The sequence below is a fragment of the Ornithodoros turicata genome, chromosome 7, assembly GCF_037126465.1.
Source record: "Ornithodoros turicata isolate Travis chromosome 7, ASM3712646v1, whole genome shotgun sequence".
NCBI lineage: Eukaryota > Metazoa > Arthropoda > Arachnida > Ixodida > Argasidae > Ornithodoros > Ornithodoros turicata.
Genome location: NC_088207.1, coordinates 28,162,120 through 28,182,113, shown reverse-complemented (window position 1 = coordinate 28,182,113; position 19,994 = coordinate 28,162,120). Strand labels below are relative to the sequence as shown.

General features: G+C 48.7%; 2 protein-coding genes across 2 annotated transcripts; one reads left to right on the top strand and one right to left on the bottom strand.

Moving 5' to 3' along the window:
* The first annotated feature begins 9,820 nt into the window (after nucleotides 1–9,820).
* Nucleotides 9,821–10,343, top strand: LOC135400746 (uncharacterized). Its single transcript, XM_064632637.1, has one exon. It carries the CDS (start codon nucleotides 9,956–9,958, stop codon nucleotides 10,232–10,234), a length of 279 nt encoding a protein of 92 aa, XP_064488707.1. The 5' UTR covers nucleotides 9,821–9,955; the 3' UTR covers nucleotides 10,235–10,343.
* A 1,000-nt stretch (nucleotides 10,344–11,343) lies between these two features.
* LOC135400742 (shematrin-like protein 1) lies at nucleotides 11,344–15,575 on the bottom strand. The gene is made up of 2 exons (XM_064632629.1): nucleotides 15,488–15,575; nucleotides 11,344–13,143 (listed from the first exon to the last, which is right to left on the bottom strand). The coding sequence occupies exon 2, from the start codon at nucleotides 13,133–13,135 to the stop codon at nucleotides 11,492–11,494; it is 1,644 nt and encodes a 547-aa protein (XP_064488699.1). The 5' UTR covers nucleotides 13,136–13,143; nucleotides 15,488–15,575; the 3' UTR covers nucleotides 11,344–11,491.
* Between the last annotated feature and the right edge of the window lie 4,419 nt (nucleotides 15,576–19,994).

The window sequence follows — 19,994 nt, the reverse complement described above, 5'->3', positions numbered from 1 at the left end:
GGAACATTTAACGGAATGTTTATCCTGTTCACAGTCAGACGGGCTGCGTACATATAACCGCTCATAATAAATTTTTTGAAGTTAGAACTTCCAAAAAGCTCGAATAATTTGCCCTACTTGCAAACAGTTCTGCCGTCGGGCACATATCTCCCCATCCCCGTCTTTGGTGCTCCCGCCATTCCCGCTCCCATCCCTTGCTCTCTCTTTCCCTCCTCACGTGACATATGACGCACGCCATGAGGCGGAGCCTGTGTGACTCGAACTACAGCCGGAAAGAGTCTCCCTAAGTCATGGGCTAAGACGCCGACTTCAGTTCAAAGCTTGTTCAAACGAGATAGTTCCTGACATATATTCTCTCAAAATGCAAAAACATTGGTACATCGTGGAAATGAGTAACAGAACTGTCAGCGGAATCACCATGAGAGCATAAATGCACCACGTTCGGCGAGTCGGTGTGGTGATGGTAGTGGCCCACAGATGTCGCTGTGCACTCCCATTGTTATTGGGATGTTTATGTTCGCCGCCCTACATGGCGGTGACGGCGGAGTTCGTGTCGGGTCTTCGACACAGAGTTGCCCGTAATATTAAATCTCCATTTTCTAAAAAACTACGAGGTGGATTTGAATGAAATTTGTGGCGTTTGTATACTGAGCACCCAGACTGTCAAATGAGCCGGCAGTATAAAATCGTATGCCTCCTGCTTTGCAGTAGCTCTAAATTCACAGTCAGATTGTGCAGCATTTAAATTTCACAATCCCCTCAAGGGAGACACCAAGGTGGCTGTTGTACTGATGATGACCCGGGAGGCTAACCTCTGTGTATCGAGTGGACTTCGTAGCATGTATAGAACTCGTATTGCCTGCACCCCCGCACAGGGTGCCTGTGTCGCAGCCTTGCAGGTATGCGCGTCACTCTCGCCATCTGTCGTTGGGCAGACGAAATGCGATCGAAAACGAAACCAATGACTATGTTGCTCGAAGAGCGTCTTGACTTCTTTGCCATTGCTCTTTCTCGCCGACATTTGAATACTTCGTAGATATTTTTGAGAGAGTCTGAAATGAAAACCTAGCGCGCAATAAAAAGCTGAAGCATTGCTGGACTGCACTGTAGATAGCAGCGATAGCCGTAGCTTGCAGGATACCCGACATGTTGCGTTACCTTGCAGGAACGCAACTCGATCTTCAACTTGTCGGTTGTGCTGGGGCTAATCGAAGAGTGGTGGTGGTGGTGGTGACGTAGTCGGCATCACATAGGCGGGCAACGTCACGACTGACGGCCCTGGGGGAATGTGCGTCCTGGGCCGACTTCTAAGGGAGCTGTGCCGACATCTGTCTGACAACGTCTGAGGAAAACCCAGGAAAATCCCCAGATAGCCACACCCGGCACCGGAATTCGAACCTCCCAGTTTCGACGTGACATGGCCAGCACGCTAACCGTCACGCGAGCTGAGCGTCAACTTCGTTACTGTTGTCCCACGATTCGCCACGAGCTCCTTCACGAAGGCCAATCGCAAAGTTTATTTGAAATCGTAGCCTACCGAAACGACTAGGAATGTTGTATAGACTAGGAATGTTCTATAGACGCCGTTATTTCTATGTTAGCTTCTCCTCGACTAGGTCAGGCACAACCTCTGTGTCCCAAGCAACAAATAAAGGGCAAATGCATACAGTAGACCATCCGTACATAAGGCGCAATGGTTTAGATTTTTTTGCCCAATCGTTAATAGAGACGAGCGACAATGTATAACACTGTTTAATACCCATAATACTTAGTTAAGTGTCCTTCATTATATCCCCCACAGCACAAACACCGTCCCATTTCTACATAACCGAGTTTCGTTGCGGGATATCTTTGCTCTTTACCTGCTTTTACCTTGCTATTACCTTGCTGCTTTTAATTGCTATTACCGATCACTTGGTTGTAGGAACGGGCAAAAAGGTACAAGAAAGTATAGCTTGATGAGTCCCGACAGCCCCTTTCCACTGGACAATCAACAACAATTTAACAAGAAATATAGTGATCATTCAGTATACATAAAAAATAATGTATAAAAAATAAATATTTATGATGTGATTCACAGTGTTACAACAACCGATATAGGACTGATTTTAATCGGTCAGGTGCATGATCATGTTATTTCCCAATAGTGAGTTAATCAGGCGTGATAGTTTTTATGATAGTGACTATATTCCGTAGTTGGGCTTAAAGCGTGTGATTGTGTAGCATTCATTGCAGCACGATGCGTACGAGTTTGGACTAGGTTTTACTTTGGCTAGTTTAACAAGGACTGTGTTTTTCTTTCTTTTTTTTTACTATTATTATTGTAGTATTATGGGCACGCATCAGGTGATAGTTGCACATATTATAATTATAATTACACATAATATGATAATTGATAGTAATAATGATAATTGCACATAATACATTGATTTTCATAATATTGAATTTATCAAACAGGTTGTGAGTAGTACGTGAAAATTGAACTTTTGCTGTGTGACGAACCGCTTTCTTCTGGCATAGTTTGTTGAGTGTTGCCGTGCCTGTTGTTGGGAACCAAGTCTCCGAGTGGTAGCGTGATGGAGGTAGAGGATCAGGGGTCCGGTCTTCGTAACATAACAAGCATTTATTGCAGCATGGTGACGACTGAAGACAGACAGACAACTCAAGAATTGGGGTCCCGCGCTTAAATAGGAAACATAAACGGAAGCACGTCATCTCTAAGCATTATATACAACAGTCCGTGCGTCAGATCCGTTCCACAAATCCATCCCACAGTCTGGGAACTAGGGCGCACTGCCTATTGACTCGGCCAGCGATGTCCGGTTTGGTCAGCGGGATGAAAGGGCTCTTATCCACGGTTGACCCGAATCCGTTCTTGGAGCTGCACGGGCCTCCCTCGTGGTTTGGCGCCAAGTGGCATGAAAAGATGGCAGCCATGTCTCAACAACACCTCCCTCGCCGGGCTGGTCATCACGAAGGGGTTGCAGTTCCTGACGCTGCTCGGCTGAGTTGATGAGATGAGGGCTCCGCTGATATGATGCAAACTCTTTCTTTCTGCGGGACACCCTGGGTCTTTGATGGGCTCGGGTTGCGAAAAGCTCGTCCAGGAGATGGGGACCCTTCGGACTAGAAGTTCTGGACCCCGATCTTTGACGGTCTGGAGAAGAGGTCACAGCAACAGAAAACAACGGAAGAACAACCACGCCAACCCGAAGCCCCACACACAGGAAGCGCTCCGCGTCTCCCGACCTGACTACAACCAGGCTGTGAATACATTTACAATTATTCAAACTATTCTGCGTCCCATAATCACAATACACTAAAATGATTATCAATCTCCTAACACTAAAGGAAAGTTCGTGAATTCTTTAAAGCACATGAGCCAAAGATACAATGTAGTCGAAGTTTACAAGTTATTTACAGCAGGATCAATGAACTCGAGCTTATCCAGCGGCTAGAAGCCCCGACTCAGGCCATCGGCGTTACCATTGAGGCTCCCTTTTTTGTACCGTATGTCAAAATTATATTGTTGGAGCACCAAGCTCCACCGGAGCAAGCGGCCATTTTTCGAGGACATGTTTTGCAGCCATGTCAGCGGGCAGTGGTCTGTTTCGATGATAAACTTTGCCCCAGACAAATAGCACGACAGCTTCTGCACTGCCCACACGAGGCACGCGCACTCCTTTTCCGACGCACTGTATGCCTCTTCTCGAATTGTTAGCTTGCGACTCACGAATAGAACTGGTCGTTCTCTGCCGCGTTCATCTAGTTGACAGAGAACGGCACCCAACCCTCGATCGCTTGCGTCACATTGGACGATAAACGTGCGTGTGTAATCCGGTGCGATCAGCACGGGTTTGCGAGTTAACGCCGTCTTTAGTGATTGAAAGGACTCCTCCTTCTGAGAGTCCCACACGACTGTTTGTGGTGCATTTTTCCGCAGCGCATCAGTTAGCGGGCTGGCTAAGTGCGAATAGTTGGAAATGTAATGTTGATAGTATCCGGTAAGACCGAGGAATGCTCGTATGGCGGACTTGGTCGTGGGACGGGGGTAGTCGACGACGGCGGCGATTTTTGCATCGTGAGGACGGCGGAACCCTTGTCCCACAATGTGTCCCAAATAGCTGACTTCGGCACTCCCTAACTGACACTTTCGGGGACGAACCGTGAGACCTGCCTCCTGAAGTTTACGTAGCACAGTTCGCAGGTGCATAACGTGCTCCTCCCAGCTATCCGAAAACACGGCAACGTCATCTAAATACGGTAGTGCAAAGTCGCCCAACCCATGAAGAACCCGATCCATCAGCTTCGAAAAGCAAAATGGCGCGTTCTTAAGTCCGAACGCTAACATGACAGGGCGATAGGTACCAAACGGGGAAACAAACGCTGCGTAACGACTCGCACGCTCCGTAAGAGGGACCTGCCAGTATCCCCTTACCAAATCCAGCGTCGAAATGAATTTGGCCCCACTTACCGATTCTAACCGCTCCTCGATGTTCGGTATGGGATACGTTTCGTCACGTGTTATAGAGTTAAGTCGACGGTAATCTATACACGGACGGGGGTCTTTCCCAGGGACCTCAACCAGAATCATGGGTGACGTGAAGTCGCTCTCGGCCGGCTCTATCACTCCCAATTCCAACATTTTCTGGATTTCGACCTGCATGATATCCTTCTGCCTCGGGGACATTCGATAGGGCTTCGAACGTACCGGTTGTTCACTTGTGAGCTCTATATCGTGCACTACCAGCGAAGTTTTTCCCGGCTTCTCAGAAAATAGTGGTCGAAATTCCTCAATGACTCGCTTTAGATCCTCCAACTGCGACGGTTCTAGATTTTCCCCTACACGAGCTGTTTCGAAAATTTCTGCTGTCGTAAGCTCTTTGTTGGTGCCGACATCAGGAATTTCGTTATGTTCCTCCTCGGGCGTGTTTAATGTCATGTTGACAACAGCCTCCCTTTCTCTGTAGGGCTTCATCAGATTGCAGTGGTACACCTTAACCTTTTTTTGCCGGTTTCCCATTTCCACCGCGTAATTCGTCTCCGAAATCTTTTGGACTACGTTAGCGGGTCCTTCCCACTGCACCTCTAACTTATTTTGTTTAGACGGTTTAAGCAGCATAACCTGGTCTCCGACTGCAAAAGAACGCTTTCGGGCACTCTTATCATAGTAAGCCTTTGCTTTCTGCTGGGCGGATTTCATGTTTTCTCCGACTACCTCCTTGGCATGACTCAACCGATCTAGGAGATCTAACACGTACTCGACCACCGTGGGGTGTTCTCCTTGCCCCTCCCATGACTCCCGTAACATACGCAAAGGGCACCTTAGGCTTCTTCCGTAGACTAATTCGGCTGGAGAAAAGCCTGTCGTATCATGGGGCGCACAACGGAGCGCGAACATAGCCGCCGGCAAACAAGCTTCCCAATCTCTTTTATGCTCGAAGCATAGGGAACGCAGCACCCGCTTTAAAACGGAGTGGACTCGTTCAACACTATTAGATTGCGGATGGTAAATGGAACTATGAAGCACCTTCATTCCACATCTTTGAAAGAACGTCGTCGTAAGGGCGCTCGTGAATACGCTGCCGTTATCACACTGTATCTCTGCCGGAAAGCCCACCCGAGCAAAGATTGACAGCAGTGCATCAACTACATTTGCCGAACTTAATTCTTTGAGTGGTATCGCCTCAGGGAATTTTGTGGCAGGGCAAAGTGCGGTCAGGATATAGCGAGACCCAGATGATGACGAAGGGAGCGGTCCTACTACGTCGATCACGAGTCGACGGAATGGCTCAGTAATTATTGGAACAAGTTGCATCGGTGCCTTCTTTTTGTCGCCCGACTTGCCTACCCTTTGACACACATCGCACGATCTTACAAAGAGCTCCACATCCTTCCAGCAGCCTGGCCAATAATAGTCCTGCGTTAGCCGAAGCTTGGTTTTCCGCACGCCTAAATGTCCGGCCCAGGAGCTAGAGTGCGCAAGATGTAGTAAGTCGCTTCGATACTTTTGGGGGACGATCAACTGTTCGACTACCTTGCCTTTTCTATCCTGGTACTGTCTGTACAGTAAACCCGATTTCACATGGAAACTAACGTTCTTCTTTGCTAAGCCCTCCTCAACCTTATGTCGCAAGTCGATGAGGGACGGATCACTTTTTTGCTCGGCTGCTAGGACTGACTTCTCTACGCTAGCGAGGGCTTGGAAGTTTCGAGACACTGGGGGAAGGACTTCGCATTCTATCGCTCCAAGGTTCATGTCCGTAGCGACGGTTCCTCCACTACCTAGTTCACATGCCTCATCCGCTGTCCCACTTTTCTCTTCTCGGCCTTTACCATTGTCATTCACTGCGTCGGACTCTACCCGTTGCTCTAATGGTGGTGCCGCATGGTTTGGAGTATTCCCCTTGTCATCAAATTGCAATTTCGTCGCAAGCTGCCTGGCCTTTGCGCGTGTCAACGCGAGCACAACCTCTTCCGAAAAGCACTGTCCCCTCTCCTTCAACAGTTGATCAGACTTGTTAGAAAACAGGTACGGGTAGCAAAGAGGGAGGTTTTTGGACACCGCAGCTTCGGTCACAAGAACCCCAAATGGACCTTCTATCGTTACCCTTGCTATTGGCAAACATACGCTGTGCTCCTCTACGACCTGTTTGATCCATGCACAATCGCTAGTGTAATCTGCTTGCGTTACATAGGACGGATGCACTACATCCATAGTCGCGGCGGAGTCGCGGAGAACCTTGCATTGTTTTCCGTTCACCACCATGTCCCTCATGTAAGGCTCTAGCAATTTAGCATTTTCCGGACAGTTACTAACGTAAGACATGACAACCTTGTCTGGGCAGTTGGCCGCGTAATGCCCTGGTTTCTTACATGTGTAACAAAGGCTCTGTCTCTTTGCCTCGAACACCTTTGTGTTCTCGCCCGTTTGGTTGTTCTTATCTCCGGACTTAGGGAGAACTGGCCTATTTTCGCGGGCGCCTTCCCTTTCAACCGAAGCCTTTTCAGAACGCTTACGGGGGTATCGTCGTCCCGTCTCAACTTTTCCACTTTCTCTGCTTTCCTCTTTTGACCCTTTGGAGAAAGTATTTTCCCTATTTAGCAATTTTCTGCGTGTCGCGTATTCTTCTGCGAGCTCCGCGGCCTTTTGTACGTCGACGCTATCGAGCCTATCCTGAACCCAGAATTTTGCCGGCTCCGGGACACAACGATAAAATTGCTCCAGTGCGAAGCACTCAACGACCTTGTCGCGGCTGCTGTACACCTCAGCGCTCTTTAACCATTCTGTTAGGTATGCCTTGAGGCTGTACGCAAATTCGGGATAGGACTGATCTACCTTTTTCTCGGAGGTACGGAACCGTTGTCGAAACGCTTCGGTGGATAACCGGAACTTTTTTAGGAGCGCAGACTTCGTTTTATCGTAGTTATCGGCGTCCTCCTTGCTCAAACGCGCAATTACGTCGGCGGCCTCGCATGGGAGCAATGTCAGAAGCTTCTGGGGCCACGTCCCGCGGTCAAAACCGACTTTCTCACAACATCTTTCAAAGTTCACCAGGAACAAACCAATGTCCTCGCTGATTTTGAATGGCTGCATTAGATCCTTTATTTTGACCCTTTTTTCGTCCCCATTTCTGGATCCTGGCCTACTGGCTCCCTCCGTTTCGAGCTTTAGCTTTTCCAGTTCCATCTTTTTCATAGCCAAGTCGTACTCGCGCTTTTCTCTTTCGGCACGTTCCTGTTTGGCTAGCTCTTCATCTTCCTTTCTCTGGACTATCAACTCCCAGCACTCTTTCAGCTCATCGTCATCGGCTCCTATCCCCTGAATCAGCTCGATGATTTTCGGCTTCCTTTTTACCTGTCCTGCATTACCTCCCAACTCTTCGAGCAGCAATAGTAGCTCCGGCACACGCAACTTATTTAAATCCATCGTACTCTCTTGAGTGTTAATTTCCCGAAGGCCCTATCTTTTTCGGTGACGCACTAGCACTTTGGCGCCCTACAAAAGATATCTAACCGATTTTGCCTACCGATTCTCACAGCCTGGCAATAATCTCGACCAAGAAACGCAAAACACTCACCCGTGCACGAAGTCGCGGTCCAGCGAGTCCATTCCGCCGCTGTCAACCAGTTGTTGGGAACCAAGTCTCCGAGTGGTAGCGTGATGGAGGTAGAGGATCAGGGGTCCGGTCTTCGTAACATAACAAGCATTTATTGCAGCATGGTGACGACTGAAGACAGACAGACAACTCAAGAATTGGGGTCCCGCGCTTAAATAGGAAACATAAACGGAAGCACGTCATCTCTAAGCATTATATACAACAGTCCGTGCGTCAGATCCGTTCCACAAATCCATCCCACAGTCTGGGAACTAGGGCGCACTGCCTATTGACTCGGCCAGCGATGTCCGGTTTGGTCAGCGGGATGAAAGGGCTCTTATCCACGGTTCTTGGAGCTGCACGGGCCTCCCTCGTGGTTTGGCGCCAAGTGGCATGAAAAGATGGCAGCCATGTCTCAACACTGTCTGTATGGAGCCGGTGGCGCGTCTTTTTGTATAGGGAAGGGCTTCGTTGGGTCTCCCGCGCATAGAATTGCTGAGTAGTGGAAGTAGCTGCGTTTTGGAGCTTGGTGACGCCCGCATCTGGAGTCTGCTGCTCCATTTGCTTTAGTTGAGGAGTATGCTCCTCTTCTTCGCTTGAATGTCAACTATATAGGGGGGAGGGGAGTAGTTGGATTAGTTAGCTTGTTGATAGCGTGTAGCTTGCTAGGTAGCCTGTCGATAAAGGACACCGCGTCGAACTACAATGGGTACCAGCTTACTGTGGTATCGAGGGAAATGAACTGGCTGACATGTTTGCAAAAGGGTCCCTTTCTCACCAGAACCGATCACCTATCCCGTTCACTAAGACGCAATAAACCTGCTCAACACCAAAACTAAAATATAGTATACGCAAAGAAACTCTGGCTGAAAACATTGCGATCAGAAGATTACACCAAACACGTTGATCCTGAGCTCACGTATTCCATACCTGGCAACATGAAACGGGAATACACCACACTGATTCACCGCATACGTCTCGCAGCCCTGGCAACCAACTCAGTCCTCCGCAAGCAGGGCAAAGCAAACTCCCCTGACCAGGGGCGGATTCAGGGAAGATCCTCGGGGGGGGGGGGCACTGAAAAAAGAGAGAAGACGGGGGGGGGGTCGCTATGTAGCAGGAAAATCTGCCGGAATGGGGGGTAGAGGTATGTCTCGGGGGGGGGGGGGCAGCCCCCCCCCCCTGGATCCGCCCCTGCCCCTGACTGCTCAACGTGTATAGGCTCCCGGATACCACCCACTATGTCATTACGCAGTGCAATAAGTTCTCGAAAGAACGTGAACAGTTAGTGAAGGACCTAAGAAAGCTTAGCCGCACGCCTCTCACCTTTGCCAAGATAATGGGCAATTGGAGTACCAGCTCAGACAGGAAACTCGCACTCAAAGTGCTGTGTGACCAGGGGCGGATCTAGAGGGGGAGTCAGGGTGTCCTGACCCCTTATTAATTTCTGTCTTCACATAGTGTTTAGTAGACCGAGATCTTGCATCTACCATGCTGGCCAAGGCTGGACCCCTCCTCTCAGAAAAATCCTGGATCCGCCCTTGTGTGTGACTTCGTCAAAGATACGCAAACCGTGCAGAAATACTAGGCCAGGTCCACTGAAGAAGGAACTCCGCATGTTGACTATCAGCAGATAGATCCAAAGCGCAAAGGACGATCCTGCGATCTGCAAATCTAGAGCTGCTGAAATCCACTTCTACCACACCTTCTAACGACAACGATGCCCACAACATTGGATACGTCCACAGCGCTGCGCGATCGCGCCCAGAGCGCGCGCTTCGGGCTACTTGTGTTCCGTGCCACATCGTAAATCTCCTGTACGACGACGGCGTCGTCGACAGTAATTGGTACTCAAGATGGCAAGTGCGCCCAACAAGAAGATCGTCGTCAAGGCGTCAGATATCCCCGAGCACATGCAGCAGGAAGCAATCAAGGTGGCCGTTGAGGCCATCGAACGGCACAAGATCTTGCGAGACGTCGCCGCTTTTATCAAGACCGAATTCGACCGCAAATTCATGCCTACCTGGCACTGCGTCGTCGGAAGGAGCTTCGGCTCGTACGTCACCTACGAGACGAAGCGGTTCACCTACTTCTATGTCGGCCAGGTTGCCGTGCTTCTCTTCAAGGCTGGTTAGTCCGTCTATACGAACCAGCGACATGCTGCTGTCGGAACTGCCTGAGTAGACTTAAGTGCCCTGTGGTATGCTGCTGGGGAGTGTGAATAAATCCTTTTCGTTGCGTGTGTATCCTTAGCATGTCTGTGTCCTTGCTACACAATGTCATTAGAAAGTGTGTGTTCCGGTACTGGCTGCTTCCAGAGGACGCGGAAATGACGTTGTAAGTCACTTTCGAGCGTCAGCCTGGGTATTGAGGACACAAATATGCTTCAAAGATGTACTAAGGACGTACCTGATGATAAGCTGCGCTTGTCCATATGTACCTGTTCATACCTCTGCATACTTGAATGCACACGCATATACGTCAGAACCAAACATTCTACCACAGTCATTCTTGGTGCCTCGTTTTAGCCCTTCTAGCTGTTGGGGGCAAGTCCGGACCAGGTGCATCTGTTCGTCACAACGCATGTTGCAATTACAGAGTGTTGTATAGTCGCACTGACCTGCATAAACAAGCTGGAGATGTGTTTCGCGGGCAACAAGACCAGACTTTGGCTACTGACCACGTACGTGGTCCTCATGAGGACGGTGGCTGTCGCTCTGTGTGGACGTTCCATAGTTTCGGTCGATTAATTGCTTTGTGAAGACAAAGGTGCCTCTTTGGACGAAACACAGATACGTGCGCGCATGTCAGACCTACCCACCACCTACTCTCCTCCGTGCCCTAGCTTTACATAACGTGAAATGCTTCCGCATTCATGTTAAGCAACCGTGTTGCAATGTAACAGTACTTAGCTACCTAGGCTCTCTCGACTCACAAACGGGGTCCTACCAATCATATATTTGTCTGTTGTAAGGAACTGTCAGCATCGTCGTACCTGTGAGTTAATCGGTACGATCCTGCATTGTGCATAGGTAAAATCTATAATTACACGCACAGAGCGACGTCTTTGCATGTGTAGTCGTACTAGTATTGGCTCCGCTGCGGGAGAAGCCATTTCGTATGCTATGGCCTGGAAATGCTTTATACATCAAGGAAGAATCGATCAAGGATTGCTTTCTGCGACTCAACATAGTGGATAAAGCAGGTGTGCATACTACGGTGAAAAAGCTAGAACGCACTCAAGTAGGTTTTTAATACATTTATTTCGTATTAGTTATCACTACGCACGCTGCTGACCAGTACGTGCACGTCAGGTATCTTGATGCAGATCGGTCAGTGCAGGTTAGTGCATATAGGGTGGGTATGGGGATCTTGACACTTCCTCACCACATTCATCCATGAAATGTTTGATATGTCTGTCCCAAGCCGAAGGGCAAGTGATTGTTTCCGACGAAACTGTGATGCACACCATTCAGTCCGGACCCCAGGCCGTAACCATGGTCGAATGACACGTGCGAACCGAACGGTTGCCCAGCAGAGAACAGTTGGTGCGATGTCTGCGGCAAGACGAGCCCTCCACCGTAGACGTGACCGCCCCCTCCTCCGTATGACCCACCGTAGAGGTGACCACCTTGGTGGTATCCTCCAGACAGGTGTCCAGGTTGCAGTGCACCGTAGAGAGCACTGCCTGGATGATATCCGACACCTAACATGCCCGCATTTACCGCGCCTAAACCAGGCAAGAACTGTGGTTGTCCGCCGTGGATATTATGAACGGCGTGCACTGATGTGCAGTGCTTCACCTGACTGACTGCTTGACCATGTTGAACCCCACCAAGGTTGTACGCGCCGCCAGTTCCGAAATTACCGTAGCCTGCCCCGAAAGTGTGTCCTGGAAGCACTAGACCGTGGCTGGTGGGAAACGACGTGAACCCGGTGCTTCCGTGTCCGTAAACACCTGTGTGGCCATAGGTACTGGGGTAAACGCTGACCCCACCAAATTGATGTGCCACCCCTGGATGACCATGTAAGCCAGCGTGGAATGACATGCTTCCTGGGAAGGTCGCCCCCTGATTTAGCCCGTAGCTGCCATAGAGATTTGTTGCATGATGCACGTCATGCGCACCATACAGTGGGCCAAAACCGTGATATCCATGTCCTCCATGCCATTGGCCATGTAAGTTGGCGCTTCCAAAGCCAGTCCCGTAAAAACCACTTCCATGAAGTCCAGATGCTCCGTACAAATTACTGAAACCCCCAGTTCCGTATGCCCCATGGTAGCCAGCAGGGTGTGCTCCAAGGGTTGAATACTGAAGGAGAGCTTGCCTAGTCGCGGATGCTTGAAGTAATCTGTTTTTAGCGCTTTCTGCGGCCGCCTGTGCTTGTTGGGCAGCGGTATGATGTACCATAGCCTTTCTCAAAAGACTCGTTGATGCGTGGGCTGCTTGAAGCTGCGCCTGCTGTACTGCCTCTGCTTGCGACAATGCCTGATGAGCAATCTGCGAATGAGCCTGTGCCGTGCTGGAGTGATGGTGATGCTCTACAGCCGCACTCTGGACATGATCAGCTCCGTATGTTCCCAAATGTCCAAATGCTCCGAGGGCCCCTCCAAAGTGAGCTGAGTGAGTTGGCGGACCGTGCAAGACGTTGACATGTCCGAAGCCCTGCCCTGAAAAGCCGCCTACACCGTACGTCCCATGTTGACCGTACCCCAGTCCGTACGAGCCACCGCCACCACCAAATGCATAGTGGGGAGCCCCACCCGCAAAGGAGTGATGGAATTCCGTCAGGCCCCCTGTGAGTGGAACGCCGTGAGATACGCCCACCGTAAACCCTGGAGAGCTACCACCGGATGCAGATACGGTCTTGCTGTGGCTTTGCTGAGACTGTACGTGGGAAGAGACGACGTGCCCTTGTCCCATACCACCGAGAAGGAGGTCCGCTACCTGACGGGCATGTCTTGCCTTTTTGGACTCACATGCCGCAACAAGGGCTGCGAGAACGATGACTACTTTGATGACTGCAGTATGAGCCATCGTATCTCCTGCAAAGTTAATTACGGCAAAGTGAATTAGAATTTCAAGTTACATTGCACATTCACTTACGCTGCACAATGAAAAACACATATTCGAGCACTAGAATAATCGGCTTCCCGGTGTCGAATGACGAAAAGATGATAATTAGAAGGTTCTGACATTTCGCCCCAAGTTATAAGCAGGATAGATGTTAAAGAAGGCTGTGTGCATCGAATGTGAATGTGAATGAAAGGGGTAATGGACCCGAGGAAAATCCGCACCAGGAATACTGAATCTCATCCGCCTTTCACATCACATTAAAGGGCCGTAAACAGCTATAGAAGGTGCGCATTTCTCTGCGTTATATTATTGCAACTGAGGCAACTGAAAGCTCCTTGTAAATTACTACTAGTGCTCAAATCCAAAAGGCGCTGGCATGCGGATGAAATATTCACTGCACTCTTTCGCTTTTTAGCTCCGCCCTGGGCTCGAACTCACGTCATTTCGACGTGGCGCTTTCCTCAGCAATTACGATCAAGGGCCTCTTTACGGCCCCTTTAAGCTATACCTACCAGTGAGGCAGCGGCAGAAGGGGTGACGTGCTTTCGGGAACCAATGAGAATGGCTCTCGCCCCTCTATCATCAGAGTTTGATGTTTTGTATAACGGTTTGTGTCTCGCCAATTACGACGCGCAGAAAAATAATTATTGTTTCATCGACACACGCCCGTGTAGTACAATCGGGGCATGCTGCAAAGAGCCATATCTACCAAAAAGTAACAATTAAGACCCCAAGGCCGTCGAAAATACTGATCTCCTACCTTATAGATACAAAAACATATCTATCTCGCAAACGATGTGTACCATCGCCTCAATAGGGTTGGGGTCATCGCCAGTACACACTGGACAATTTAAACTTTCGATGCCTTTGAGCAATGGGCTTTTATTCGGGCCTCCAATACATTTTGGGAAAGCTTGCCCTACAACTGGGTACCGGACAAAACCGATCCCAATCATCGACTTTCCAGACGAATGTCGGCACAGTTCCCCCTGAAGTGGGCCCAGGACGCATACTAACCCCCCCTGCCCCCACTCCTTCCTGCTGTCCTCTCTCAATCTGTCCACGTCTGTACGCCTCTCATTGCCACAGTTGCTTCGCGGCGCTAACACTGAACTTAAAAAAAAACAATAATAAATTATTGCGTTCTCCCGGCTATCAAATACGACTGAACAGTATCGCACAATGCAAAACGGCAAGCTAGATTACTCAGGTTTTACTGTACCTACTACAAAAAGAACCGTGCATTGAAGTATACTGATATCCCAATCGTTATTACAGGCTTAGTGAATTTTTTAGAACAGTAAAGACCTATACCGTATTTTTAAGGTGACAGGAAGATACTAAAATCGGTCTGAACCCTCGGTGCCAGGAACAAATAAGACCACAGACACACACGAAAAAGGGGACACTGGTCTGCCAACCAAGGACTACCGACCCAAGCAAGCGAACCCTTGGTTTGCAGTTCAGTTCGGCGCTACTTCGCCTTTGAATCAGCGAGTTTTAATAGATAGAAATGTTTCACGATAACAATCCCCCCCCCCCCCCAAAAAAAAAGAAAACGATAAGCCAATCTCCTTGCTTATTTGAAGCGAGTGACATCACATTCCTGCGGATTTGATCACCAGAGACGGCGAGAGAACTCACGGGTCCCAGGGATGAATCCGTGTGAGTCCAACCCGGACCCCCACCCCCTCCTCACCTCTACTGATATTAGCAACCATCTGTCCTTGGGTCTTGCGGGCCCCCGAGCTTCATCCCCGGCTCTCTGTCCCCACTCGCCGTCCCTCTTAATAACTTCCTCCATCGTATCGTTTTCCTTCCGATGTACTAAAAGTCTCGCTAAGTGTGTGTCTGTCGTCCTCTTTGTTTACGGCACTGAGGGTTTTATCGATCCTAGAGTACAGCACGAGCCAGCCCAAATTTTAACCTTTTCTATAATCTGCATGAGTGATACAACCGCAACAACCGCGAACACGTGCATAGTGAATAGCGAACTTGTGAGTAGAGCACATGAGAAGTATTTTGGGGGAGTTGGGGGTGGGGGGGGATGAGAATTTATGTTAGCAGTACCAGAACAAATCGGGAGACGAGTTCAATTTCTCCTCTCTTTTTTTTTTTTTTTTGTTACAAACAAACAAACAAACAAACAACTGCCAGCAGTAAGACGTTGCCATGCAAGGTTTCGGAGGCGTATATGTCACTATCTTTGTATCTACGTGTGCTTCTGAACGCTAGATTCCTGGGCTCAGAATAGAGGCATGATATCTACCAACACGGGAAACGGCGTGCAAAAGTCCGCAAGGAGGCACTTACCTTAAGCGAACCGCAGCAGGATCCACTACAGAGTGATCTGAAGTGAGGCTATACCCATTATAAGTACGGCACCATTTCCATTAGTCAAGCTACGACACCCCACGCAGAAGTCATTCATCTTATCTAACAGAATGGACGTATGTTTGACCAGAGAGTCACGGTTGAAAACTATGGGCCCATCATTGGCGGCTCAAGTAATTAAAACGTGCGTGCCACGCACCTGTGTGTGCGCTGGTCAGTCAACAATCGCTCGCATTGCAGAAGAAAACAAAATGACAACTGTTAGTCAGAGGAGCACATTTGTTAATTTGATTGTCTCCATAAATTCATGTAGACTGACGGCCTACCAAGGAGCATTAAGACGTGGCTCCTCACAGGTCGCGCTACGATTCTACAAATTACATCCCCCAAAATTAATACAAATACAAAATTAATATCCCCGCCCACCACAACGTTCGTCAGGCGTACAGGAAAGCTGCTGACGTGGTAACAGCAGCAACAACAACAAAATGGGGCTTCCATTGCTAACGCATTAACCACCTTATTGACCTTATTTTGTTTGCGGTATAATCAGATATGAGCTCGCATGTTGTCGGATAGAGTTGGGTTTGCAAGTCACGTACGATGGATTTTCCATAAGCCAGCTATTTGAAGCGAAAACTACAGGAGCTCCAGTGGAAGGACAAATGACCATGGGTTATATGTAGGTGTGACCAACACTGGAGAAAATACCAAAATTAATTTGTGAACGGGCAACAAGGCGTAAAGAAGTTAGATGTGAGGGTGAGAGTAGTCCTGTATAACGCTGGCACAGTGATTTTATTCAGACCCCCCTCCCCTCCCAACACCCCTCAATGTTTTTCTTCTGTACAACATAGCTGTAATAATTACATCCCCCCTTTTACGTTTTGGTTAGCCCATTCCCATGTCTGTGATACTGGATGAACAACTGCCCTGGCGCGTCACTGGGGGTTTGTGGTGGGTGCGGTCCGCCCCCACCGTAAACCGAACCCGCCGAACCCAATCCAAAGCACGAGTTGCAAAAACTGGGAGTCGTTATTACAGTTTCGTCATGAAGAGCTGAACGTAAAATTACCAACACGTCATAAAAGCTGAAATGGCGAGGACAGCCCCGTAAGGGGTGCACCAGTAAAAAGTTTAGCGCCAAAGATTTGGGGGCGTCGGGGGTGTAGGGGGACTGGTTACATCACTGCGGTGACGCATGCCCTAGTGACGCCACTAGGTGTACCTGCACTACTCTCGATGCAGCGTTGGTAAATCCCGCATTTTTATCCGCAACAAGCAGAGACAAACCGCAAATCGCCAAACTGCGTGGGTGCAGGCAGGTAAATGCGTTTTTGCTAGCTGACATGCGCTGACAAACACGCATAGGCTGTGGTGGAGTGCCTCGCACCTATATCGCACCTATATCCGTGGAGTACCTCGCTGAATTCGCAACACCGCCATTTGCATTGTTTTATTATCTGCAGCGTTCCTACGTTTCGTGTTGTAACCATATGTAACCAGGATTAAATCGCTTTCACAGCTATACATGTAACTTTAGAGAGCTAAATTTACATCATAATATCTACATTGAGTAACTGTTGTGACTGCTTGCAAGGGTAAACTTGCACAGTCCGCTATCCTATAGTTGCTCAAGACAGGTGCATTGTTATAAAAACACCATTTTCTATCCCGCTGATTGAAGCAGAAGATTTAAGCAGAAGGTGTAAAAAGAGCGTCATTAAAGGTGTAACATAGATATAAACCACATTTTATTTCACGTCGATCATTAAGAGTGTAAAGAGGTGTTGAAAAAGGTGTTTACGGTTTATACACCCTTTTTACACCCCATTTGATCTGGGGGTATGGTGTTGAAAATGGTGTTTTAAGTCGTGAAAGAGTTATACGGATTTGACAGCTCCTCACATTAGATAATCACATTATAGACGATAACTTGAGTTAAAAACACAATATTTGGGAGGGAGGGATGTCAGAAAGTTAGTTGATATCTTTCACTGGTTGTAGGCGTATCTGTTAATTGCAAAGAGACATTCCCGTCACCGTTACAGAGGAGTTCAGCCACAATACACTTAACGAACGTACCCCAACAAATTGTATTTCAGTATATGATCAATCTGGTACTCCAGTATAGGCTGCCGAGGGTGCCTGGGCCCGTTGCTGGCACCGTCTGAAGATCACAGCATCGTAACGCCGCTCATTTGGCTCATTTCACGAGCACGGATAGCGTTACGATGCTGCGATCTTCACCTCTTCCCTTACGATTGTCCCACAGTGTTGCTTCCTTCTTTTTTCTGTTTTGCTCGCTCGCTCACTCACTCACTCACTCACAGTGTTGCTAGGACCGTGATGTGTGCCTGTTCCTAGAACTGTACCGTGTCCAGGGTGGTTGTTGCCGTGCAAGCAGAAACGTCGGACTGCATGGCTCGGCATGCTATCGCGGGAGCTTCATTCTAAAGGGTGTTTTCAATAGAATACTCCCCTTCTTCTAAACACCTACTTTAAGAGTGTTTTATGAGGAATACACCTAATTAAAGGGCGTTTCAGAAAACACCCACATTTCATGGTGTGAAAAATGAGTGCGCCATGGGACAAGCATGTGCTTAAAAAGGGTGTAAAATGATTTACTGTGGCAGCTGCGGGAAGCCTAGAAATTCTTCGGGCCGGGACCAGGCACGGAGACGTCGGCAGGGCCGGTAAGTCAAATGGCAGGGTCTGACCCGGCCCAGCCCCCAGGACTCGTGCTGTGCTCCAGGCTTCCTACCCGCATGCACACCTGGCGACAACAACAAGTTTATTGTGGGATTATGAATGGGGCATTTCATCGCCAGGGGCGATACTCTACCCCATTGCTGGTGGTGATGCGGGGAATGAAAAATGAGCCCCTTCACAATAAGGATCGAAGTGCTATAGTACCCATAACCGTGAAGAGACTTCTGAGGGCAGAGCGTTGGTGTGGTGGATGTGCCAGGGACCAAGCAATTTTGTGAGAGAGAGGGAGCGAGAGTCCAGCTCGTTAAGGGATCCGGATGGTACGGTTCGGGAAGGTTGGTGATGTCGATAATGAAGGGGAATGTACTGTATGTATCTTCTACAGCACCGCAGTGACAGCATTGGGTATAATCAATTTGTCTCAAGAGGTAATGCCACTGCGCTGTAAAAGCAACATCGAGGTGCATTCGATGAACTAATGCGGCATCTTGACGACAGTTATGTCGAGGCATGCGGAAAGCGAGCGCTGGGTCAACTCTGTTCAACATGGCTGGTGGGTGAATGTCAGCGGTCCACTGGAGGGAATCCAGAGGAGTCACGAGGCGTCGAAGTACAGAACGACGATTTCCTCTCAGCAGCGCAATACGCATCCGTCTCCGAGACGACAGAACTACTTCAGCGGCACTGCCGGCCTGTTCATTCCCTTCGACACCGCAATGGGCTGGAACCCATTGGAGAACCAGCCTGTGCCCTGCTTCGTAGACAAGGTTGTAAGCCATTAACACATCGATCACCAACGGTGCGAATGTGCCTCGGATGCCAGAATTTTCGACTGCTTACAGCGCAGATGTAGAGTCAGTGAACACGACCCATTCCCAACGATGTGCTTCAGAAAAAAAACTATGGCATAGAGTTCATTAGCTGTGACTCGACACGTCCTTCGTTTGCGTGCGCACATTCCCCCTCACCCACTCCTAAGGAGAATTCGATACCGTCCTGAAAGTGGCTTCCATCGCGTAGCGCAGAGGACACGGCAGGCCCTCACTGGCTTCATAGCTAAAGACGTCACACCGCCGGACGCCTCTCTTACATTTCACTCTTACATTTTTGCTCACTCACACACACATTCATACGACGGGATCGACGCAGGCGGCAACTGGTGAACATGAAAGAACTGATGTTCTGAGGCTGGAACAACATAGCAGGGACAAATACATACAAAGCCTCAATTGAGGCTTTGTATGCATTTGTCCTTTCTACGTTGTTCCAGCCTCAGAACATCAGTTCTTTCATGCAAAATTTTTGTCGACACCTTGCGAAAAGCTGCGTGATTTTGATTGGAATAGTGTGTTATGGCCATACTTCCCAATTCAGGAAGAAAAATGCTGGCTTTGTTTGTCAATTTTTAGAGTTTGATTATGCAAATTAGCTTAATTAATGCGGGACACAAATGGAAACGACCTCATTCTGTGGTAAAACTCTGTATGAGCGTATTTTAAGTAGTTTTATAATTTTTTGAAATGAAACCTATTTTTAGGAAATTAGCGACATCCTCAGATTGTACACCCTGTATGTCTACATGCTACATAATGTTAATGTATTTACGTTCACATTAAATGTTGTCGTCGTTATCACTACTATTGCCATCGCCAAACCTAGATGCCAGATTTTTTTTTCTTCCAAAATTTGGAGCTCATGCTACTGCGAGGATGGACGTAGAAATAAGAAAAGAAAAAAGCAAGAGCACATGACAAAGATCCAAAATGTAGTTGAT

Excerpts from the sequence above, each read along its gene's own strand:
- LOC135400746 (XM_064632637.1), top strand. The coding sequence starts at position 9,956 with ATGGCAAGTGCGCCCAACAAGAAGATCGTCGTCAAGGCGTCAGATATC.
- LOC135400742 (XM_064632629.1), bottom strand. The coding sequence starts at position 13,135 with ATGGCTCATACTGCAGTCATCAAAGTAGTCATCGTTCTCGCAGCCCTT.